Below are 26212 nucleotides of genomic sequence, written 5' to 3' on the forward strand. Positions count from 1 at the left end.
CAATCTTGACAGGGAAATAAAAGAATATAAATCTCCTACTGTATTTTAAAAATAAAAATCATGACGATGAAAATATAAGATTTTGAGTAAATTATGTGAATGTTGTCTATCTTTGTTCTCCAGGGTGTACACTGCCCTCCGCCCGAGTGCAGCTGGCGCAGGCTCCAGCCGCCCACAACCCCGAGAAGGACAAGCGGTAAAAAATGGATGAGATGTATGTAGTCAGTATTCCGAGAAGAAGACAGGCTTCTGAAAACGGTTGTGTATTACTTTGGCTTTGTTTACACTAGACACCAAATCAGATGTTTTTTGCCCACAGATTGAATATTTTTTTGCCAATCGAAACTCTTCAAAGTGCTTGAAATCTAATATTTTCCTATCATAATGGGCCGCATCAGGAGGTAGTTTGAATCTGTTTTGAATCGGATATTTTCAAATGTGACTGTCTAAATGGCAATGCGACCTGTTAGGGACTTTTACGTTGTCATTCGTGTGTGCAGCACAATCACTTTCCTTTTTGCGAATATTTTGTTACTCCTCCGTCAGTTGTTTTCCATCATCTGACTACTTACTCCACATAGCAGCCATGGCAAAAACCCACTAACACGTGGATCTGCGGCGTCCATGTTTTCTCCTGTAGTAGCGATTTCCTTTTTCATTTACGGACTGGGCACGTAAGTGACATCGAGGCCACATTAGGGCCACTTTGGGGCCGTGAGCATTTATACTGTAGTCTGATAAAGACCACATTTTACTTTAATCCAAACAGCTATAAAAAATTGTATTCTGACAAAATTCGATTTGGTCCACTTTGGCCTGCAGTGTGAACAGTCTTTGGCCTCATCTTTCAAGTTTCTTTTTTCCGTTTCTTTTTTTTGTTTGTTTGTTCCTTCTTCAAATATTATTGGTTAACTTGGTCAGCCTTCACTCTTTGTCCGTATTCTCTCAACCTTTTATTTTCCACTTTTTTTTATTTTATTGGTTTTGCCATGTCGGTGTGTTCATTCTTTCTCCCTGAATTCAACAATTACAGAAAGAAACCAGCAGTACATTGAACACATGCTTATTTGATTTAAATAGATGATTAAAACAATGATTATTGAAGATATTTACTTATTTTAACACTTTGTGAACACAATATTTCAAAATTGTGGGATTAAACTACTTTCCATTTTATTTTGACAATTCTAGCTAATTTTGACCATAACTAAATAATGCTGGCAAGCAAATAGCTGGCAAACATATTATAATGTTGCATAAAAGCTGAAAAAGTGAACAAAATTGAACACGTTCGGTAGAAACATGTTTTCTGTTTCTGCTTCTGTTATTTCGAACATGTATACAATGTCAGCATGTTACATCACATATTACACATTACTATTTCTGAATACAACACGTCCAAAAAAGATACACACTGACTTTCAGACTTTGCAACAGAGGACAAACATTACACAAACCTTCCTAATTGTTAGAAATCCCACTGTTTATATTATACAGTACATGTTTCACACGGAAAGACGTGTTTTATGCCACGCCTTCTTTTTCTCATTTTGTCCACCAAACGTTTTATGCTGTGCGTGAATGCACAAAGTTGAGCTTTGTTGATTTTATTGATTTGCTGGAGTGCTTATCAGAAATATTTGGTCATTCCAGGACTGCAAGCTAATCGATGCTAACATGAATTGATTTACGTGGACCCCGACTTAAACAAGTTGAAAAACTTATTCGGGTGTTACGGTTTAGTGGTCAATTGTTCGGAATATGTACTGAACTGTGCAATCTACTAATAAAAGTTTCAATCAATCAATCAACATGCTCTTTAGGCTAGATGTATGTACATATTGCATCATTATGCCTCGTTTGTAGGTCTATTTGATCTCATTTAATATCCTTTACTTTTATCCTCTCTGTACATAATTTAATTTTGCATGCCTCACAACACATTATCTGCATGTAATATTGGCTGCATTTCTCATAGTTGTTTGTGTGCCATGTTGTTACAGACCACCGCAAACATTACGCAGCTTGCAAAGATTGTAATAAATCTATTAGAAGAAGACAACCTGCCGTTTCCTCAAACATGGACACACAAAACTATACTTTTGGCCACTCTGAGCCAGTAATTTCCAGACGTTATCTCATCCTGTGAGAAGCCTCCATTTTACTAATGTTTTCCAATGTTGCAAAAATGTGTAGAATACAAATTTAAATACAACATTTCTGTCAACGAAGATTTGCATCAGCCTTTGATAGTAGGTTAATATAGCTAATATAGACAATACATCATGTGTTGCCTTCATTATAACACTTATATGAGCCTTTTAATATTTTGCGGCACCAAACAAATGTATTTTTGGTCCAATTCGGCTCTTTCAACATTTTGGGTTGCCGACCCCTGGGCTAGCTTATGTTACTATTAGTGGTTTAAAAGAAGATATATTTGTTTAATGTCTTTATTTTTCACAACTATAAAGTTTATGTAGAAATATTTTTTACCGGCCAGAATAAAATTATTGGTGTTTTTTGCGGTCACTCGCCGGGTCTTGTCAACGCGTACGCGTGCAGTAAATGTTGAGTGTGATTGCACAAAATCTTTAAAATTGCCACAAACGTGTCAGTACTGAGACCTACAAGAGAGGAACTTCCATTTTTACTTCCATCTTTTTAAATACACCAATGGTGCAACTGGACACATCCTCAGTGATGTAACCTAGGATCACAGGGGGTTTCGGGTCTTTCAACAATCAGACTCCCTCCCCTAGGCGACCAAGCCAGGGTTGATCAGGCCCCAGCCTGTGTCCAGGTAGCGCTACTGCCCTACATGCCACGCCTCTCCCCTCTTGATCCACAGCCACCTTGATGCCACTTCTGCTGCATCTGTGACTAACTTCATGGCCCTTTGCTGGCTGGCCCCTGTGATGCCAAGCATTCTGTAGGCCCTGCAGAGAGATTTGCCCACAATCCCTCGACACCCCACTTCAACAGGCCGGCACATCGCTCGCCACCCATTGCTCCGACACTCCTCCACAAGCTGAGAGTACTTTGCGCTCTTCTTCTCATTGGAGGAGGCCAACGTCACGTCCGCATGCAAGTCAGATAGCATTCACGTTAGAAATTGCATTTATTTGGTAATGTTAACAGATACCAAAGAGATCGGATGTGATACAAAAAATCCTAATTGGACATCCGACCTTGCATTGTGAATGTAACCATAATTAGCTGCTAGCTGATTGTCAGCCTGGGGACTACCAGTGAATAGTGTCAGATCGAAGAGATCGGCAATAAAATGCATTTATCAGCAATGTCAATCACAGACTTTTTTTCTGAAAATACTTATCGGCGGCTGATCGATCAGCACGTCCCTGCTTAAAATGTATCACTATTATATGGGAATTGTTTAAATATGTGTTTATATTGCGCTCTAAATTGAAAAATCATGGCAGAAAATGGAGTGGTAGGCCAAGTTTATCTTATTCAAATAAGACTTGAGGCTGTAATTGATCAAAGATTGTCCAAACTTATAGCTTATATAATGGTTTTCCTAGTTTTTGTTTTTATGGAGTGTTGTGTGTGGAATTTGTCAGGAAAAAAAAGAAAGAAAATAATTAAGGCTGTCTCATAACAAAAAGAGGAAAAAGTTAAGTGCTTCTGGATGCCGAGCATATGTTATGTGCACGTTTTTTATTTTGCTGGTAGACATGCCAGACTCAATCTCATCTGTCTCCTGGAAATCATTAGTGTTATTATAGGCCATGATTGTCATTACTCAAACCTCTTTATTTGGATTGTGCAGATTTGTTTCTGGAAATAAAATGGTATTTATAACGTGTTATATTACACTCTTAATTCATATATTAAAATGTTTAAAAGTGATGCCAGTGATCTCATTCAGGTGTCATGCAGCAAAAAAAAATAAATAAATAAACATCGCTGCATTCCTGAGTTGAAGAAAGCAAAGTCTGCACGAGTCTAAAGTGAGTTAGCATCACATCCACACATGTCCTGCCTGTGTTGTGTAAACGACGTGTTCCAGCAAGTATCGCGTCGTCCATTTTTTTGCAAACAAGTCCTCTTGTAGTCCTGACAAGAGCAACAAATACAGTTTGTGTTCCCCTTTTCTCGAGGGGTAAAGTGAATGTCGTGGTTGAGTCCAATTTGAGCTTCTCTTGAACAGAACCCCTCACAATCTAAGGTTCTGCTATTAGCCCAGAGGAATTGTGGGTCACTTGAGCAGTGAAGAGTCCATGAGGCTGTATGATTTTGCAAGGCTCAATAGGTTCTGACACAGGTGTGTAGAGATTTGTGAAGGTCTTGAAAAACAAAATGGGCAAAAATGTTAGCGTTGAAGCATACTTAAATGAGATCAAATACAAACCCCGTTTCCATATGAGTTGGGAAATCGTGTTAGATGTAAATATAAACGGAATACAATGATTTGCAAATCCTTTTCAACCCATATTCAATTGAATGCACTACAAAGACAAGATATTTGATGTTCAAACTCATAAATTTTACATTTTTTTGCAAATAATTAATTTAGAATTTAATGGCTGCAACACATGCCAAAGTAGCTGGGAAAGGGCATGTTCACCACTGTGTTAAATCACCTTTTCTTTTAACAACACTCAATAAACGTTTGGGAACTGAGGAGACACAATTTTGAAGCTTTTCAGGTGGAATTTTTTTCCTTTCTTGCTTGATGTACAGCTTAAGTTGTTCAACAGTCCAGGGTCTCTGTTGTAGTATTTTAGGCTTCAAAATTTTCAATGGGGAGACAGGTCTGGACTACAGGCAGGCCAGTCCAGTACCCGCACTCTTTTACTATGAAGCTACGCTGTTGTAACAAGTGGTGTGGCATTGTCTTGCTGAAATAAGCAGGGGCGTCCATGATAACGTTGCTTGAATGGCAGTATATGTTGCTCCAAAACCTGTATGTACCTTTTTGCATTAATGGTGCCTTCACAGATGTGTAAGTTACCCATGCCTTGGGCACTAATGCACCCCCATACCATCACAGATGCTGGCTTTTGAACTTTGCGCCTATAACAATCCGGATGGTTCTTTTCCTCTTTTTTCCCCGCGGACACAATATTCACAGTTTGCAAAAACAATTTGAAATGTGCACTCGTCAGACCACAGAACACTTTTCCACTTTGCATCAGTCCATCTTAGATGATCTCGGGCCCAGAGAAGCCGGCGGCGTTTCTGGATGTTGTCGATAAATGGCTTTCGCTTTGCAAAGTCGAGCTTTAAAGGGTAACATTATCACCAGACCTATGTAAGCGTCAATATATACCTTGATGTTGCAGAAAAAAGACCATATGTTTTTTTAACCGATTTCCGAACTCTAAAAGGGTGAATTTGGCGATTGAAACACCTTTCAATTGTTCGCTGTCGGAGCAATGACCTTTCACCCCTGACGTCACAACAGGAAACAATCTGCCATTTTCTCAAACACATTACACACACCAAGTCAAATCAGCTCTGTTATTTTTCGTTTTTTCGACTGTTTTCCGTACCTTGGAGACATTATGCCTCATCGGTGTGTTGTCAGAGGGTGTAACAACCCGAACAGGGACGGATTCAAGTTGACTTACGTGGAGTGTGCTAATCAGACATATCAATGGTAACGGCATGCTAATCGATGCTAACATGCTATTTATGCTAGCTGTATGTACATATTGCATCATTATGCCTAATTTGTAGCTATATTTGCATCCAGCCTTTCCCTCCACCCACATTTAATGCCAAACAAACACATACCAATCGACTGATTCAAGTTGCACCAGTGGTTTAAAGATGTGAAAGTCCCTCGTTTGTTCTGTTCTGTCATAGCATTGCTACCGACTATAGCGATGCTACAGCAGAGATGTGTGGATATCCTGCGACACTCAAAGCAGATGCATTTCCAACGATAAAGTCAACAAAATCACAAAGGTAAGTTTTGTTGATTTTGTTGACTTATGTGCTAATCAGACATATTTGCGCACGGCATGACTGCAAGCTAATCGATGCTAACATGCTATTTGGGCTAGCTGTATGTACATATTGCATCATTATGCCTCATTTGTAGCTATATTTGCATCCAGCCTTTCCCTCCACCCATATTTAATGCCAAACAAACACTTACCAATCGACAGATTTAAGTTGCACCAGTGGTCAAAAGATGCAATCGTTGGTTAGAAGGCGATCGCCGAATTCGTCCCCGTTGCCGCTGTCTGTCGTGATATGGCTCAATAGCTTCAGTTTCTTCTTCAATTTCGTTTTGGCTACCTGCCTCCACACTCCAACCATCCGTTTCAAATACATGCGTAATCTGTTGAATCGCTGAAGCCGCTGAAATCCGAGTCTGAATCCGAGCTAATGTCACTATATCTTTCTGTTCTATCTGCCATGTTTGTTTGTATTGGCATCATGCAGTGACGTCACAGGAAAATGGACGGGTGGATATAGCGATGGTGAAAATCAGGCACTTTGAAGCAGTTTTTCGGGATATTGGGTAATGGGTAAAATTTTGATAAAAACTACGAAAAATAAAATAAGCCACTGGGAACTGATTTTTATTAGTTTTAACCCTTCTGAAGTTATGAAAATGTTACCCTTTAACTTGAACTTACAGATGTAGCGACCAACTGTATTTGGTGACAGTGGTTTTCTGAAGTGTTCCTGAGCCCATGTGGTGATATCCTTCAGAGATTGACGTCGGTTTTTGATAAAGTGCCATCTGAGGTCACGGTCATTCAATGTTGGTTTCCGGCCATGCCGCTTACGTGGAGTGATTTCTCCAGATTCTCTGAACCTTTTGATGATATTATGGACCGTTGATGTTGAAATCCCTAAATTTCTTGCAATTGCACTTTGAGAAACGTTCTTAAACTGTTTGACTATTTGCTGATGCAGTTGTGGACAAAGGGGTGTACCTTGCCCCATCCTTTCTTTTGAAGGACTGAGCATTTTTTGGGAAGCTGTTTTTATACCCAATCATGGCACCCACCTGTTCCCAATTAGCCTGCACACCTATGGGATGTTCCAAATGAGTGTTTGATGAGCATTCCTCAACTTTATCAGTATTTATTGACACCTTTCCCAACTTCTTTATCACGTGTTGCTGGCATCAAATTCTAAAGTTAATGATTATTTGCAAAAAAATAAATGTTTATCACTTTGAACATCAAATATGTTGTCTTTGTAGCATATTCAACTGAATACTGGTTGAAAATGATTTGCGAATAATTGTATTCCGTTTATATTTACATCCAACACAATTTCCCAACTCATATGGAAACGGGGTTTATAGTTGTATATACCTTAATTTCCTTGTTTCCATTCATCATGTCCTTGAGAATTACTGACGGGTCAGGTAGGCCGGGGCAGCAGATGGCGCTGCAAAAATACGTGCAGTGACTTTTCAGTCTAGTGGAAAAATAAATCTTTGCGTGCATATTTGCGCCACCCACCTCCTAACGCAATAGCAGAACAAAAATATGGCGGCACACAGGACAAGAGGAACGGTGAAGGCCACCACAGTCAACCATACGCCGGGAGGCCGATTCGCACCTGGGAAAGAAAACAAAAAACAAATCCATCATTAACAACCCAAAAATAAAACATTCAATGGTACAGTAGCTCACAAAAGTGAGTACAACCCCCACATTTCAGCAAACACTCGATTATATTTTCCCGAGGTACAATACAGGTACAATACTCTTGGATACTGTATACTGTATGAGCAGTCAGTCAGTAAAAAACTTGTATAACTGTATAGCTGTGTATATTTACTATCCATAGAAATGTCCACACAGCCACTTGTCTAAGTTGCTGAAACAAGTAGTTAACATAACAATGGTTATGGTTTTAGTTTATTCCGAAAATGCTTACAGTTACAATATGGTACATCACATATTTCCCGTTTCTCAATAAAGCATGTTCGAAAAAAAAGTGGGAAGAAGCAGACTTTTTTAATCCTACCCCACTTCAATTTCATTGCAATTGCTAACACATTTGTTTGTTGACATTTTGTGCTCAATTTGTAACACAAACAAATGAAAATAAATACATAATCAATAAAGTTATCATTAATAAATGGTTAGGTAAGTTGTAATTATCAAAGTTTTCATTAAGGTTTAAGATGTTGATCCTTGTACTTTTGTAATTTGTACTGGTTTCTCTCCACTCCATTTTATTTGTTTTCAAATCTCTCCATGGGCTGGCTCCACCATACAGTATATACCTAAACTACTCATTGTTCATACCCTGGTCAGAGGTCCAAGATCATCGGACCAGTGCTTTTTAGAATGTCCAAGGTCGAGACTGAGAGACTAGGGATGATGGGGCTTTTGCGGTAGCAGGCCCTAAACTCTGAAACGCACTCGCTCTGAATCTCAGAGCTGCAAAATCTCTCGATACTTTTAAATCTTCTTTAAAAAATAATTTATGTCCGCTGGCGTTTAACAAAAGCTGAGCTGGACAAACTGTATGTATGGACATTTCATGTTTTTATTTTTATCCATTTTTAACTGTGTTTTATATGTAGAATGTTCTGTACTTTTTGTGATTCTGATTATTGTAATTTTTTATATTTTAACTTTCTGTTTTAATCTGGGGCTTCACGGTGGAAGAGGGGTTAGTGCGTCTGCCTCACAATACGAAGTTCCTGCAGTCCTGGGTTCAAATCCAGGCTCGGGATCTTCCTGTGTGGAGTTTGCATGTTCTCCCCGTGAATGCGTGGGTTCCCTCCGGGTACTCCGGCTTCCTCCCACTTCCAAAGACATGCACCTGGGGATAGGTTGATTGGCTACACTAAATTGGCCCTAGTGTTTGAATGTGAGTGTGAATGTTGTCTGTCTATCTGTGTTGGCCCCGCGATGAGCTGGCGACTTGTCCAGGGTGTACCCCGCCTTCCGCCCGAATGTAGCTGAGATAGGCGCCAGCGCCCCCCGCGACCCCAAAAGGGAATAAGCGGTAGAAAATGGATGGATGGATGTTTTAATCTGTAGTTTGTTTTAAAATTGTGCTACATAAATTATTCTGACTTGACCTTGACTTGGACCTTTGTAAACACTGTGAGTTTGAACAGTCTCTTAAACTGGTCCATATTAGTGCATAGTTTGACTTCTTTGCTTAATCCATTCCATAATTTAATTCCACACACTAATATACTGTAATAAATGTTTAAAGTGTTGTACATGCATACAAATGTTTCAAGTATTTTTGTCCCCTCGGGTTATATTTTTCCTCTTTTGTTAAGAGTAATTGTTGTACATTTGTGAGTAGGAGGGTATAGTTTGCTTTGTGCATAATTTTAACTTTTTGCAAATGCACCAAATCATTTAATTTCAATATTTTTGATACAATAGATCAAGGCTTCTGTAGACGTCATTAAGTATTATCCTAACTGACCCAAAACGGTTAATGAGCATTGGGGTGGTGTAGCTCGGTTGGTAGAGTGGCCATGCCGGCAACTTGAGGGTTCCAGGTTCGATCCTCGCTTCTGCCATCCTAGTCACTGCCGTTGTGTCCTTGGGCAAGACACTTGTGCCACCCACACTGGTTTAAATTTAATTTAGATATTGGGTTTCACCATGTAAAGTGCTTTGAGTCACTAGAGAAAAGCGCTATATAAATATAATTCCCAATTCACTTAGTGAAGTATACTTTTGTAGTTATTTCCCCATATTTCTACACAATCATTTAGATATGGTAACACTAGTGAGCAGGAGAGAATATGGAGTCATTTTTGGTGCTGAACATATTTTACTTGATTCAATAGTGATGTGTTTCTAGCCACCTTATGTTGTATATTATTAATATGACGTGCATAAGTGCTGCACTCATGGGCGAGCTGCGGTTCTTTGGGTAGAAACGTGAATTCAAACAATCAAGATCATTTTGTCTTGGTTACGGTCAAGTGTGGTGGTAGCATCACAATTTGTGTGCTGCATAAGTGCTGAGCTCCCGGGGGAGCTATGGTTCATCGGGGGGATTCCGGTAGGATTGACTTCATTTTTCCCACAATGAGGACATTATGTGGCTGCAGTGCAAATACAAAAGGACCCCAACAAATACGGTAAAAAAAAAAATAGGACTGTTAAAGTTAACGCCATAAGGCGATACCTATAAATTCCTTCACCGCCGATAATTTTAACACGCATGCGCCCTGACTCCTTTTTGACACTCTGTCTATTCTGTAGAGTGAAGAAATGTAATGGCATCCACTTGAACCAACCAGCAGAAATGCACAAAGAAAGGTGGACATTATAGAAATCTCAGATCCAAAGCCATGGAAAGTCATTCTCCCGACAAGACAAGACCATTTTATCTTCGATCGCCGTAAGACGACATCATTGGAGCGAACACCTGATGGCGCCTTGCTGCATGTACGGAGGAGGAGCTTCACTCTGTGTTTACAGTACAGTTGAGTCCATCAATAATATAAAATGTAGATAGTATAACTGCTATAGTAAGATGGAACAAAAAAGACGGCAGACAAGACGTCTATAGTCACTTTTATCGGAAACTTCCATTGAAACATGTCACGACACCTCTTCTTATTCCAGTCACACATTTCTGGCTTCACAATAGCAGCACTAAGCGTCACATCCGGTCTAACTACCAAAACAATGAAAAATCATCTTACAATACAATCTTGCTTTGTCAAAAATGTTTTGTAATGTAATCTGTGATATTGCTACCTCAGTAAATGTTTCATTGCATATCAAAACTAAGTGTATATTCTTTTATAACCTGTTCTGATTAATATTCCACAATTACAGAATGTTTGGGACGGCGTGGCGCAGTGGGAGAGTGGCCGTGTGCAACCCGAGGGTCCCTGGTTCAAATCCCACCTAATACCAACCTCGTCACGTCCGTTGTGTCCTGAGCAAGACACTTCACCCTTGCTCCTGATGGGTGCTGGTTGGCGCCTTGCATGGCAGCTCCCTCCATCAGTGTGTGAATGTGTGTGTGAATGGGTAAATGTGGAAGTAGTGTCAAAGCGCTTTGAGTACCTTGAAAGGTAGAAAAGCGCTATACAAGTACAACCCATTTATAATGTTTGGCAGGCTGAACATTACACTATATTAATAAATTGAGAAGCATTGTCATGCAGAGCGCCCTGCGATGAGGTGGTGATTTGTCCAGGGTGTACCCGGCCTTCCGCCCGATTGTACCTGAGATAGGCTCCAGCGCCCCCCGCAACCCCGAAGGGAATAAGCGGTAGAAAAATGGATGGATGGATGGATGTCATGCAGAGATACCATTAGCTTGTACAACATGTAATGTACAGAATATCAGAATCATTTGTTTAGCTTGAATTATCTCATTTTACATTACCAAAAATATTCGACAATCAAACCATGATCGTGACAATTCACATTTTGTGTTATTAATGTGTGAAAATGGTATCTAAAGAATGAACTGAGGGAGCTGTGGTTTTTGGAGGGAAAACATGAATTCCAATACAAATGTGTAGCGGGATAATTGTGTCTTTCCAACAGTCAAGTGTGGTGGAGGTAGTGTCATGCTCAGGTTTACACGAGTGCTACCGTAACTGAGGGAGTTGTGGTTCATAGAGGGAAAACATGAAATCCAATACAATTGAATAGCCAGATAATTGTGTCTTGTCTACAGTCAAAAGTGGTTGTAGAAGAGTCGTGGTTTGGTGTCGCACGAGTGATACCGGCACTGAGAGTTGTGGTTCATTCAGAGGAAACCCAAGTTTGATTTCTACAGTAATTCCTCTTGACAAGCCCTACTGTAACACAAACCATTGTCACATATTGTATTGCCATTCCTAGCAGAGGAGGAAGGGAAGGTCCTGGTGCTGTGATTTGCATGCAAGATGAGCAACTCAACATGAACATTATTCTGCTGTTCCTGAACTGTTGTTTTAGTAATTTCTGTTTATTTGCTGCAGTGAAGGTTAATCAATTAATTACATTGCTGAGCCTGTATGTTATGTATTTAATCTGTGTTTAAAAGATTGTACATTTCCCCAAACTTGAAAAGTAGCCAAAGTGATACTCATATCAAAAAAACAATACAACCGCCTTTTATGGTGCCATTAATAGGCTTCTTAGTATTCTACCTGTTCTTAGCAAAATCATGAAAAAACGTGTGCTTTCTCAAATTTGAAACTATTTTTCCTATTCTAATTTTGGTTTCAGCTAGCCCACCAAGATGGTCACCCTGCAGCTACAGCACTTGTCCAAATTGGTGAGAAAAATTATCTTGGTGCTGTCTTACTAGATTTTAGTGCAGTGCTCGGTGTTATACATCATGGTTTTAATGTTAAGAAAGCTTTATATATATATGGTTTTAGAAATTGTGCTTTTAGTTGGATAGAGAACGGTTTCGCTAACGGGTTTCAATGTGTGTTTTAATGGCAACCTTTTTCATCTACATAATCCATTAGCCATTTTCCTTTTTTTAACCAGGTAAAAACTAATTGAGATTAAAATTTCTTTTGCAAGGAGATTAGACTATGGAGATCCCCAAGGTAGCTTCTTCGGTCCTCCTACTCTTTTCAATTTTTACTAATGATTTTTCTTATGTGTATCTATGATTATGTATGCAGATGACTCTACACCACATGTATCTTCAAACAACTTAAGTATTTATGTACTGCAAAATGAACTGGACTGTTTATCCAGTTGGGTTGACACAAAATATTTACAGCTTCTGTTACTGACTTTGAAAGGTATTTATTTGGAGCAGTTCCATGGAATTGGTCTTGTTTTGCCCAAACTTGTTTTGTATGAGAGTTCCTGTTATTAAAAGTTTTACAGTCATTGGTGTTGTCTCATATCAATTATTGCTCTGTTATTTGGTCAGGCACTCCAAAGAAAGGTATTCAAAAGCTCCAACGTATACAAAAAAAAAGCTGTAAGATTGGCACTGAAATGCCCACTTTGGGCATCTATTTATTGTTCTTATTCCGCTTACTCTTCGGTTTCGTTTTTTGGTCGCGCATAACTCCGATATTGTTCATCGTATTGCTCCTGTTCAAATGTCAAAAAGTTCAGCAATTTCAGAACATGTGTGCTCATGCAACAAAGCTTTAGAAAAAATTACAGGTTTTAATGCAGATCATAATTTTCCAGTCTGGCCGTGCGCAAGCCGAGGGTCCCTGGTTTAATCCCTACCTAGTACCAATCTCGTCACGTCCAATGTGTCCTGAGAAAGACACTTCCCCCTTGCTCCTGATGGGTGCTGGTTAGTTCCTTGCATGGAGCATCAGTGTGTGAATGGGTAAATGTGGAAGTAGTGTCAAAGCGCTTTGAGTACCTTGAAGGTAGAAAAGCGCTATACAAGTACAACCCACCCATTATCATATTTTCCTCCATGATTTTTTTCTGCTTCTTCTCTCACATCATTCAACCAAGTTCTACCATTCCTGCATCTACAATAGAGCTATGAGTATTTCAAAGCGGAAAATTTCCCATCTTATACGATATCCACAATTTTCCATGATATCGGACAATATAATTGGTACTCATCGCACCATTCTGACTCACGGTTTCGCAGATCTGCATTTTGGGTAATTATGTCACTTTGACCTGCTACATTTAAAGTACACAGTGGCAGCAAGCTTTACATTCTTATGAGTATTTACTTGTATTGCTTATATATTGTATTAATAATATTCTATGTCCTTCATACTTTTTATTTTAATGCTTGTGTAATATACTTTGTAAGAAGCTTCACATTGGTGCAATCTTATAACAGAAAGAATCGAGCAACAACATGTAAATTATATATCATGTCATGTTGGGATTATTTCGACGAGGAGCTCTTTATGTCCATACTAATGTAAGTTATAGTGTCGAATTTTTTTTCTCTAAATGTTAACGTGTTTGCAAGTAAATATTCTAAACAATCAGGTAACATATTTTATTGTAAAAATAAAATGTTTATTTGTCCCAAAAAATGGTTGAAAATGTTGTACTGTTCCAGCAAATAACTCTGGGTAATCAATCAATTCAACGGTTGAATCTCTGTCTTTAACAAAAGTTGGACATCACCTCGACAGCTAGGACGTTTAGCCAAATGTATAACCCATCTGCCTTTGCACAAACCTTTTTTAGATAATTTTACATTTGTGAGTCAAGTAGATTAATGGCAAATATTGCGACAAACATTTATCAATTTAATAGTCATAGTACATATCAGTACAGTTTCTGATCTTCAACATTAAAGCGATTTCAACATAGAATGATTTTCTACTATTAAAGTATTTCTATTATTATATAACCATTTTACAGTCCAATTGTTTCTATCCTTCCTTCTATATTCCACTAGCATTTCAGCCAGAATTGTTCAATATTCTAACAATTCCTAACATATTTTATTAAAAAAATATATATATACTGTACATGTCGATATACCCCCCCAAATTACCTGAAAATGTTGTACTGTTGCAGCAAAGAATTCTTGTTAATTTGATGTAATTTTCAGCAGCTAAATCGCTCTCTTTACCATTCAGAGTTGGACAGCTTATTACTACCTGCGTCATATGGGTTTCAAATACTGGAAAAGAACAAATCTTGTTTTGACAATTTTACATCTTTGATTCAAATAGTTGAATTCGAACTAATACGACATACATTTATCATTTATATAGTCACGTTTCGGTACAGTTTCTGATTTTTAAGATTCAAACCATTTTCTAGTTGAATGAATGAAATAAGTTTATTTCGGTCATATAATCAATCAACCATATTGTGTGATCAGTTTTACAGTAAGGTTATACATAAACAATCATAGACATACACACACAAAATAAAAGTAAAAGAATGACTGAAAAAGGAATAGGCTGAAGCCAAAGCTTATGTTTGCCTATCCTATACCTTCACTGAAAATTAGATTGCCTGGAACATCAACGCTAAAAAAAAAAAAAATCAATGGGATGAAAGTAATTGTTACTATATTTTATAATTTTCAATTATTTCACCTTTCAAGGTTTTCTTAAACCTTACCAAAGAAGAGCATGTCTTCAGCTCATCACTGAGCTTGTTCCACCATTTAACTCCTAAAACTGAAATACATTTGTATTTTATATTCGTTCTCGCTTTACCTATTTCAAAAATCAATATCCCCCGTAAATTATAGTTTTCTCCTCTTAAATGAAATAACCTAAGAATACAAGCTGGAAGGCTGTTCTTTACTCGAAACATAATTTCAATTTAAAAAAAAAAACAATGTCTGAAAATGTTAATACATTTGAACTTATAAATAATGGATTGGTATGTTCATAGTAGCATGCTTTCTGTATTATTCTAATCAGCCTTTTTTGAAGTTGTATTATTGGGTCTTTGTTTGTTTTATAAACATTTCCCCAAATTTCAACACAATAAGTTAAATATGGAAAAATAAAAGAATAATACAACATATGCAGGCATTTCTTATTCAGCATGTGTCTTACCTTGTAAAGAATAGCAATAGATTTGGATATTTTTCCCTTTATATATTCAATATGCGGTTTCCAACATAGTTTATGATCAATTATTATTCCCAAGAATTTAGTTTCATATACTCTATTAATTTCCACTTGATTTAATTTTAATTTTGCTTCACAATTTATCCTTGCATCACTAAACACCATAATTTTAGTTTTCTTATCATTTAATGATAACTTATTAATATCAAACCATTTTTTTAGCTGAATTAACTCAACCTCTATTATCCTCAACACTTCCTTCAAGTCTTCTCCTGAACAATATACATTTGTATCATCTGCAAACATAATAAATTTCAATTTATTAGATACTGAACAAATATCATTTAGGTAAAGTATAAATAACTTAGGTCCCAACACCAAGCCTTGTGGAACCCCACAAGTTACTCTTCTTGTCTGTGATTTAGTCCTATTAATTTCCACATATTGAGATCTGTTACTTAAATAACTACTTAACCACTGTTGTGAAACACCTCTTATGCCATAGTTTTCCAATTTTTGCAGAAGCAAGGAATGATCGATTGTGTCAAAAGCTTTACATAAGTCAATAAATACTCCCAACAGTGTGTTGCTTTTTTTCTATTGCTGTGGCTCTGTTTTCTACAAAGTCCATCACTGCTAGGGATGTAGATTGATTTCTCCTGAACCCATACTGATGGTCATTCAATAGCTCATGTTTGTCAATGAACTTATCAAGTCTATATACAAATAATTTCTTAAGAACTTCTGGAAATTGAGGTAGTAAGGACACAGGTCTGTAATTTGAGACTATATGTTTATCATAATTTTTATAAATTGGAATAACTTTTGCGATTTTCATTTTGTGAGTTAAACCGTTTCTACCATTCATTCTACTATTCCACTAGCATTTCAGTTGAGCTTCAGCTTTTGAACTATTTCCACTGTTTATTCGAACTTTTTTCTAAATTAATTCAGCAGTCATTCAGTTTTTAAACTCAGCATTAGCATTGATTAGGGCATTGGTTCTCAAATGGGGGTACGCGTACCCCTGGGGGTACTTGAAGGTATGTCAAGGGGTACGTGAGATTTTTTTTTTAGAAATTCTAAAAATAGCAACAATTAAAAAAAACTTTATAAATATATTTATTGAATAACACTTCAACAAAATATGAATGTAAGTATATAAACTGTGAAAAGAAATGCAACAATGCAATATTCAGTGTTGATAGCTAGATTTTTATGTGGACATGTTCCATAAATTCTGATGTTAAAGTTTTCTTTTTTTGTGAAGAAATATTTAGAATTAAGTTCATGAATCCAGATGGATCTCTATTACAATCCTCAAAGAGGACACTTTAAGTTGATGTGTAGAAATCTTTATTTATATTTGAATAACTTGTTTATTTTTCAACAAGTTTTTAGTTATTTTTATATCTTTTTTTCCAAATAGTTCAAGAAAGACCACTACAAATGTGAAATATTTTGAACTGTGTGATGGGCGTGGCCTGTGCGCCTGCGGGGAAGCGGGGTGTGGCAGGGCCGGCCTCGAGGTTGGTGACAGGTGATTGGATGACACAGCTGAAAGTGTTTGTCTAATCACCTGTCGCTCTGTAAAAGGCCGCAGTTGGGAGGCGGCGAGAGAGAGAGACGGACAGATAGTTGCTGAAAAGCAGAAGGACGTTTGCGAAAAGACACACAATTGCTGGAAAGCAAAAAGATTTATTGAAAAATAAAGCATTGTCAAAAGTGAACGAAGCCTGTCATGTCTATCCCTGGTGGTCCGGAGAACCCGGAAGCAACAGTCTTCCACAACTTGGCACCCAATGTAGCTGGACCACCGGAGGCGGGGGAGAACGATCCCCTGTTGGCCCTAATCGGTGCGCTCACACAGCTCGCAGCAAGCAGCCGGCAAAATTGCCTACTTTTGCAGTCGCTGGCGGACAAGGTGGGGGGAGGTGGCGAGTGCCCCCCCCAAAGAAGAAGTTGTGGAAGACTGTTGCTTCCGGGTTCTCCGGACCACCAGGGATACACATGACAGGCTTCGTTCACTTTTGACAATGCTTTATTTTTCAACAAATCTTTTTGCTTTCCAGCAATTGTGTCTTTTCGCAAACGTCCTTCTGCTTTTCAGCAACTATCTGTCCGTCTCTCTCTCTCGCCGCCTCCCGACTGCGGCCTTTTACAGAGCGACAGGTGATTAGACAAACACTTTCAGCTGTGTCATCCAATCACCTGTCACCAACCTCGAGGCCGGCCCTGCCTCACCCCGCTTCCCCGCAGGCGCACAAACTGTTATACAATTTTAAAAAATCTGAAAATGATGACATAGTGCTGTATTTTACTTCTTTATCTCTTTTTTTCAACCAAAAATGTTTTGCTCTGATTAGGGGCTACTTGAATTAAAAAAAATGTTCACATGGGGTATATCCCTGAAATACGGTTGAAAACCACTGGATTAGGGCATTCACACGCAATTCCTACCAGAATGATATAAACTCCAGTTTTTAATACTATTCATCCTACAATGAGGCCAACATTCTTACACTTTAAAATACTGCATAATTGTAACAGACACCCACTGGACAACAGACTGATGGAGACATAGTAGTACCAGGAGCTACAACATGTGCTATGCAAAAACTGTGTTGTAAACAGCTGCTTTCCAGTGGAACAGGCTGCATCGTGTATTAGTCAATAATTTAGGGGTGTTAAAAACAAGCTTAAAGCGATGATTTTAATATGTTTGTAACTGATGTATCGTAGTAATATTTATTTATAACATTGCCTATGTATGTCCTTTGTTCCTGAGTGTTTTTCTTTGTATTGTTGAGTTTGTATTTAGATGTTTCTCAACCATATGGTCGGAAGCCCATTTTTGGGCCACCAAAAAACATCAGTTTCTTAGCTGTTGTCGGTATGGGCAAGGGTGCTCAGTTGTAATGCGCTTTTACAGCACTTATGGCAGTAATGACAATACCAAACAAACAGAAGAGGAGCTAAATACTGTAAGACAATTTGTTTAAGCGCAAAAATCATGTTTGAAGTGGTGAAGCTGTATTTTCACTTATTGTACTTAGGTTTTAATGACAGTTTATTTAAGAAACATATTATTTTTATTAATGTAGTTAGAGTTTATTTTAGTATATAGTATATTTATATAAGTATTTATTCTTTTAATCAATCTAACCTAAGCCTTGATAATAGTATTTGTGATTAACATATGGTTTCATATAATTTTACAATGTTTATCCTGTAAAACTGTAAGTAGGTTAGATATAAATAAAATCAAGAGTAACATTACTAATTCAGTAGTAATATTTGAGTGGCGCTTCTTTCCTGGAAAAGTTGTGACCCAAGGTTAAAAAAGTTAAGAACCCCTTTAAAGATGTTGTTACCGTCTTGTGTGATGGATTATAAACAAACAACAATAATAATAATGAATTTTCTTACCATAAATGACCACTTCGCTGAAGTCACTGTAGACTGGACGGCATTCGTCCCCACTTGAGACCTTGGAGCGGAACTCATAAAGGCAGCTTTTATGGTAGGCTATCTGCAGGGTCTTTTCTTTAGGAGTGTATTTCTCGCATGGCTGGAAAGTTTGGAAGCACATTAACTCAGGACATGTTTACATGGCTCAAGTACGCTGGAAAAAGAACTTACTTGGATTTTATTGCACCGTGTGTAGCACACATTGTAGCTCCAACTGCACAACCCTCCTACTGTTAAGGGGGCCCAGCTCAGATTCAGCTTGTCTCCTTCCACGGTGATGGTCAGCTCCGGGGGGGAAACCACTGCGGAAAAGGCAGCACACATAGATTTAGCACCACATCATTTTGGACTGGTGCAGAAGGCAGAACCAACCTTTCTCTGGTTTAAATGTGCTCATCATCCCGGCCGCGCTCTCCACGAGCATGCAGACGTCTTCTTTGACAAACTTGGAGCTCAGGGAGCAGCCTTCTCTGACGCCACTGGTGTAAAACCGCTGACACATCATATCGGGTCCTTCATCGCCGCAAACCCTGCGCTGGCCAGAATGGGGAAGTGTGAGCAGAAAAGCATCTTTAGCCCTGTTCTTTTATTGTCTCTCTGCATTTTTCGTAATGTAGAATTAGTTATTATTATTAAGTTCTGATTAGGGATTTATGGTGCTGATTCCGATACTAATCATTCATGAGTGAGCTCGGCCGGTACCAATCACATGTATTAGCTGTGACATTTTCAATATATTTACTGTGAATTAGGGCTGGGCGATATATCGATACACTCGATATATCGCGGGTTTGTCTCTGTGCGATACAGAAAATTACTATATCGTGATATTCGGGTATACGTTCTCACGCAGTTGCTTTTAGCTGTGGGCATTAAACTGCATGCGTTCTTCCCTCTTTCTTGTCTCTCCTTCTCACAGACACTTAAAACAAGCGCACCTTCTTACATACGTCACGTGTGCAACGTTACACGCCCTACCCAAGCAGAGAAATAGCGGCATGGGTTTTATGATTGATTGATTGATTGATACTTTTATTAGTAGATTGCACAGTTCAGTACATATTCCGTACAATTGACCACTTAATGGTAACACCCGAATAAGTTTTTCAAATTGTTTAAGTCGGGGTCCACGTTAATCAATTCATGGTAAGATTAGCTGTAATGCTAACGGTGTGTTGCGAGTGGTAATACGAGAGAGAGGAGGTGTGAATCTGGTAACAAATGCAGGAAGAATTAATTCCAAAGAAAAACAGCAAGGGGTCCATCGTCTGGCGGTGGTTTGGCTTCAAGCGGGAACATGTTGGAACATTTATACGGCAGAAGCGTTGCAACCAAAAGTAGCAGTACTGCTAATTTGTAGCATCATTTGAAAAGTCACCCGCTAGAGAGTGAGAAGGGCTTGAAACTGCATTTCAAAATCTCTGTTCCGTGCGACACCCACAAAATGCCAAAGCAACAATTTACACATTAACACCGTAGGACATATACTATTTGATATGCAGCTCATTTTTATGTGACACTTATTGAAATATCTTGTGTGACATCATGCACAAGTGCACTTTATTTGTTTTTAACTATTGTAGTGGCGTTCTGTACAAAAAGTGCACTTTAAATTAGTGTTGTTTTGATATTTCACCTTAGTGACATCGTGCACAAAAGTGCACTAATAGCTTGTTTTAAAATGTCTCTGACAATCTTGCAACTTATGTTTTGAAATGACATGACTGGTTGTGCCACTGCTTAATAACTGTTTAATAAAATACAGTTTTGGTCAATTGACTTAGTTGTGAATTTCCTCTTTGCATGAAAGTTTAAAATGAGCATATATTAATGCAGTATGAAAAACAATGTTTTAATGTAGACACATAGATTCATCATACAGCTGTGATTATATGTATCAAGTGTTCATTCACGGCTAAGGCAAAATATCGAGATATATATCGTGTATCGCAATATGGCCTAAAAATATTGAGATATTGAAAAAAGGCCAAATTACCCAGCCCTACTGTGAATGCTATGGACAGTTTATGAAGTTGAAAAATATCAACACAATATCTTAAGTGGTTTCTTATAATCTAATATTACATACAATGATTTGAGCAAAACAAAGTCAATAGTACACAATAATTTAACACAATTAAACATTACTATCTCTTATTCATTGAAATATGTGTTGCCCTCAATGTCATCCTGTGCCCAGGGAACTGTCCCCTTAATTTATAAACAATGACAAAAATTTATTTTGAGAAATCTAATTACTCTAGCATCAATGATACACTGATGTAATGCTTAGTATCAACAAAACCAATTTATGGGTAATGTCGCCCTTCTTTGTGTTGTGTACTGAGTGTGACAGTGTTGACACATCAGTATGTGCTGCTATATTATCTTCATTCTTGACTATTACTAAAGGCCTACTGAAATGAGATTTTCTTATTTGAACGGGGATAGCAGTTCCATTCCATGTGTCATACTTGATCATTTCGTGATATTGCCATATTTTTGCTGAAAGGATTTAGTAGAGAACATCCACGATAAAAGTTCTTAACTGGAGAAAAGCCCTCCCTCTACCGGAAGTCGCAGACGACGTCACATGTTGAGGGCTCCTCATATATTCACATTGATTTTAATGGGAGCCTCCAACAAAAACAGCTATTCAGACCGAGAAAACGAAAATGTTCCCATTAATTTGAGCGAGGATGAAAGATTTGTGTTTGAGGATATTGTTAGCGACGGACTAGAAAAAAATAAAAAATACAAAAAGTAAAAAAAAAAACGTGATTGCAATCGCGTTGCATTGAAACGGATTCATATGTTTTTAGAGACATTTACTACGATAATTCTGGGAAATCCCTTATCTTTCTATTGTGTTGCTAGTGTTTTAGTGAGTTTAACTGTACCTCATAGTCGGAAGTGTACGTCCACGGCCGGGTGTTGACGCGCAGTGTCTCAGGGAAGTCGACGGCAGTTGTATGGACGGCACAAGCTCAGCTAATATCTGGTAAGGGGCGACTTTTTAACCACGATTTTCTCACCGAAACCTGCTGGTTGACATGTAGTCGGGATCCATGTCCGCTGTGAGCCATACTAAAGTTTCACCTCTGAGAATTTTAAACAAGGAATCACTGTCTGTTTGTGTGGCTAAAGGCTAAAGCTTCCCAACTCCGTCTTTCTACTTTGACTTCTACAATAATAATAGAACAAATTGCAAAAGATTCAGCAACACAGATGTCCAAAATACAGTGTAATTATGCTGTTAAAGCAGATGACTTTTAGCTGTGTGTGTACGCAGCGCTCATATTCATAACAGCCCGTGACGTCACGCGTACACGTTATCATTACGCGACGTTTTCAAGAAAAAAGTCCTGGGAAATTTAAAATTGCAATTTAGTAAACTAAAAAGGCCGTATTGGCATGTGTTGCAATGTTAATATTTCATCATTGATATATAAACTATCAGACTGCGTGGTGGGTAGTAGTGGGTTTCAGTAGGCCTTTAATCTACTTCTTAATATATTCTTAATAACTGCTTATTTTCTGCTGTAACACAGGTAAGTCTACACTATTTAAACTTTAAGAAATATTTATTTATTCTTTTGCTTTAAGCTATCTTAGCAACTTGTTCAGCAACTAACATGTCCGCACCTGCTTGCACTCTGTGTTTAACATGGTAAGCCTCTTCCTAAGTTGATAATAACACTTTAGATATCAAGAAATTGCTTGTGATTGCAAAGCATTCATCGGCAATGGTGATCACATACTTTTTGAAGAATATCAGCCAATACCAATCGGTGGCCGATAGATTGGTGAACCCCTAATTATCAATATTATCAAGGTTTTAAAATCAATTGACATTTGATAATACCTAATAAGTCCATGTAAAGGAATTTTGTTGATGTTTTTCAACCGATCTGGCTTACACGTGTGTGCTTGTCAATACCCTAAAGGTGTGTACTTCAATTGTGTTGTACTAGAGCGCTAAGCAGCCTCATGTTACTGTACAAAACATAATTAGTGGTTTGAAGAGCAGTGCATGCGTGCGAGTGTGCTAATAACGTGGCTATCGGTGTGGTGATGCGTTTGGTATTTCAAATGTAGTTACACAATGTGCATTTCACCTGCGAGGCACAAAATAGGGAAATAGCTAACTGGTTTGGGTGCCCTACTTTTTGTTTACTGCTTTATATTTTCCTAATCCATATCATCTAATTTTGTAAAACATACGTTTTAGCTCCTATTTAATTATTGACATGGCATCTTATTGCAGTGATGTATCTAACCCACTCAAAAAGCACTCGGTGGGCTACAATCTTTTCCATGAAGAACCTGTACCGTCCAACGACCAAATTAGGGAAAGTCGGTTGTGAAAGTTACAGTCAGTGCTTTGTGGAGTGCATTTAGCTGTTGGAGAAATTTCAGACCAATCCATCTTAAATAGTGAAGTGAAGTGAATTGAAGTAATTCAATAACAGCGCCAGCATGTGGTGTATTTGTCATAAAATAAAAGCACAGGTATCACAGTAGGTGTGCATGTTCTGACTAATTGACAGTATTCTAAAGTGCAACAGTGCTATTTGGGTTTAACAGGACAAAATGTCCGGATTTCTTTCTAAAATTAGGACAATCCATCCGTCCATTTTCTACCACTTGTCTTGGGGGTTGCTGGGGCCTATCCCAGCTGCATTTCGGTGGAAGGCGGTATACACCTTGGACAAGTCGTCACCTCATCGTAAGGTCAACACAGATAGAAAGACAATATTCGCACTCACATTTGCACAATTGGGCCAATTTGGTGTTGCCAATCAACCTATTCCAAGGTGCAATGTTTTTGAGGTGGGAGGAACCCAGGGTACTGGGAGGGAACTCATGCAGTGAGTCACAGGGCGAACATGCAAACTCCATACAGAAAGACCCCAGGACCTTTTTATTGTGAGGCACAGGCACTAACCCCTGTTGCACAGTGCTTCCCAGAATAAGGACAAGTTCAGTGGAGAGAAAAATAAAAATATAAAAATAATTCCGGTGCCTACCTGTAGGAAAGCGTCAGGTTAACAGAGGGATCGACCGGGATCCAGGAACAATCCATTTCATCAGCTTGGAGCAGACACTTGAAGTCCGCCACCAGCTTAGCTGCCAAGTCCAAAAAACAAACACAAGCCACTTGAATGCATCACAGAAAATGACAGCAAAACTGTGGCGCTGTCGCATCTCTCACCATGAGTCTTTGGCGGGTAGATGGTGATATGCGCGTGTAGGCTGGAATCTGCTTTGCCCCTGCCAACGCTGACCGTCTGGACGGTAAACGTCCAGCTAGAAGCTCGAGCTTCTTCTGTCAGGAGGGTCATAGTGACGTCCTGCCACGTGGTGGAACACTGACACGGCATGAGAAAACAATGAGTCATTGAACAAGTGCACATAGAGTCAGACGCATATAATATTTAGCATCTCTCCTTTTCTGAACAAACATATTAGAAACAGCCCTCAGTACAATAAAAACATTGCTGTCCAAATTTCTCCTACATTGTCCGGCCCATATTTGTAACTGATGTTGTAGTTCTCTGACAGTCCTCTGGGTCTCAGCCAAGACACTTGCACTGTAAACGGGTCAAGCCAAATGAACGACAGGTTCGCCGGGGCAGGGAGACGACCTTTGGACATCAACAAGAGGTGTCAAAAATGTTTTGCTGAAAAGATGAAGTACAGCAATAACTTATTTAGCAAGCAAAGAGGTGAAACACCTCTTTAATGGGGAAAAACAACCACAACTCACTTATGAGTATCACAATATGGATGCTGGATGTTTATTTTGCTCAATTCGGGGCATTATGTGCACATTCTAATCAAGGGAGCCACAGAAAACCAGTTCGGTGATGACTTAATGTAGCTCCTGCAAAAAAATAAGCATGTAAAAAATATATTTTTATTAAAAAAAAAAAATTTAAAAACCTGCACGTCTACTTACATTTTTGATTGAAACTTGTATTAGTAGATTGCACAGTACAGTACATATTCCGTACTATTGACCACTAAATGGTAACACCTGAATACGTTTTTCAACTTGTATAAGTCGGGGTCCACGTTAATCAATTCTAGGTATAATGATATTATATTATATTATATGGTAAATTATCACGATAATAGCCAGCAAGTAGCTCAAGTCCGAACAGAAAAAATAAACAATACCACATGACCGCTAACACATTCATTACACAGTTATTCATCAGTAATATCCACATTAGGCAGTGAACTAAATAATAATGACAAAAAAGAACGTGAACGTCTATTTTTACAGTCGGGCATCGCTTGGTGCAGGTATTTTGGCGGAAAATAAACATTTCTCATTGAACGACACAGAAAATTAAGGTATTAGTTTCTGACAATATTCGGAAGTAGCGTCATTACAAAAAAAAAAGTCTCGCTTATTTTAAGCGACAACATAAAAGTATTACTTAATATTATTGCAACACAGCTCTTACCTGCTTCGGCGCTGACTGAAAACAAAGTGAAAGAGAAAAAAGCAAAACTAATGACAGACATTCTGTCCTGGCTCCTTGAAATCATTCTACAGTTTAAAGACCATTTAGAGACAAACGTGGACATTAATAGCGTGGGCGGGAATGTAGGGAAATGGCTTAATCCCTAAAAAATCGTCGAGGAAGTCAGCCTTCGAGTCATTACCAGAAAGAATTGGGCGGAGCCAAGGAGAGGGTTTGCATCGTCCTTACAAATCCAGATACCAATATTATCGATAACAAGGTAATATCAATACGAGTGCAACGAGATCAATATTTTCCTATAGTCTCGTATGTTTATTTTCACAGATATCCGTCGCTTTTTTGTTATTTTGAAAAAAATCCATATCCTTGTATCGTTGACAAACTGAGGGAATAAGTCATTGGACTCAGGAAGTACATCTTTAAATGGTTTGAATAGGCGCTCAATACTAGTTTTTGTTTTTGATTACAGTATAGTATTGTGTATATATATATATATATATACACAATACACAATATTGTGTATATAAATATATACAGGTATATATACCTGTATACATTTTATATAATATACAGCAGGGGTCACCAACGCGATGCCCGCGGGCATCAAGTAGCCCGTAAGGACTAGTTAAGTAGCCCGCTGGCCTGTTCTAAAAATAGCTCAAATAGCAGCACTTACCAGTGAGCTGCCTCTAATTTTTTTATTTTATTTATTTACTAGCAAGCTGGTCTCGCTTTGCTCGACATTTTTAAGTCAAAGAGAGACAAAACTCAAATAGAATTTGAAAATCCAAGAAAATATTTTAAAGAC

General features: G+C 38.3%; 1 protein-coding gene across 1 annotated transcript; it reads right to left on the bottom strand.

Annotated features, from left to right (window-relative positions):
• Positions 1-1305: 1305 nt before the first annotated feature.
• LOC133560328 (uncharacterized) lies at positions 1306-25604 on the bottom strand. Its single transcript, XM_061912768.1, has 10 exons — positions 25384-25604; positions 24428-24555; positions 24123-24279; positions 23938-24037; positions 19280-19437; positions 19079-19209; positions 18866-19007; positions 7458-7557; positions 7308-7383; positions 1306-4310 (listed from the first exon to the last, which is right to left on the bottom strand). The coding sequence occupies exons 1-10, from the start codon at positions 25505-25507 to the stop codon at positions 4188-4190; spliced, it is 1239 nt and encodes a 412-aa protein (XP_061768752.1). The 5' UTR covers positions 25508-25604; the 3' UTR covers positions 1306-4187.
• Positions 25605-26212: the final 608 nt, after the last annotated feature.

Source organism: Nerophis ophidion, linkage group LG10 (assembly GCF_033978795.1).
Source record: "Nerophis ophidion isolate RoL-2023_Sa linkage group LG10, RoL_Noph_v1.0, whole genome shotgun sequence".
Lineage (NCBI taxonomy): Eukaryota > Metazoa > Chordata > Actinopteri > Syngnathiformes > Syngnathidae > Nerophis > Nerophis ophidion.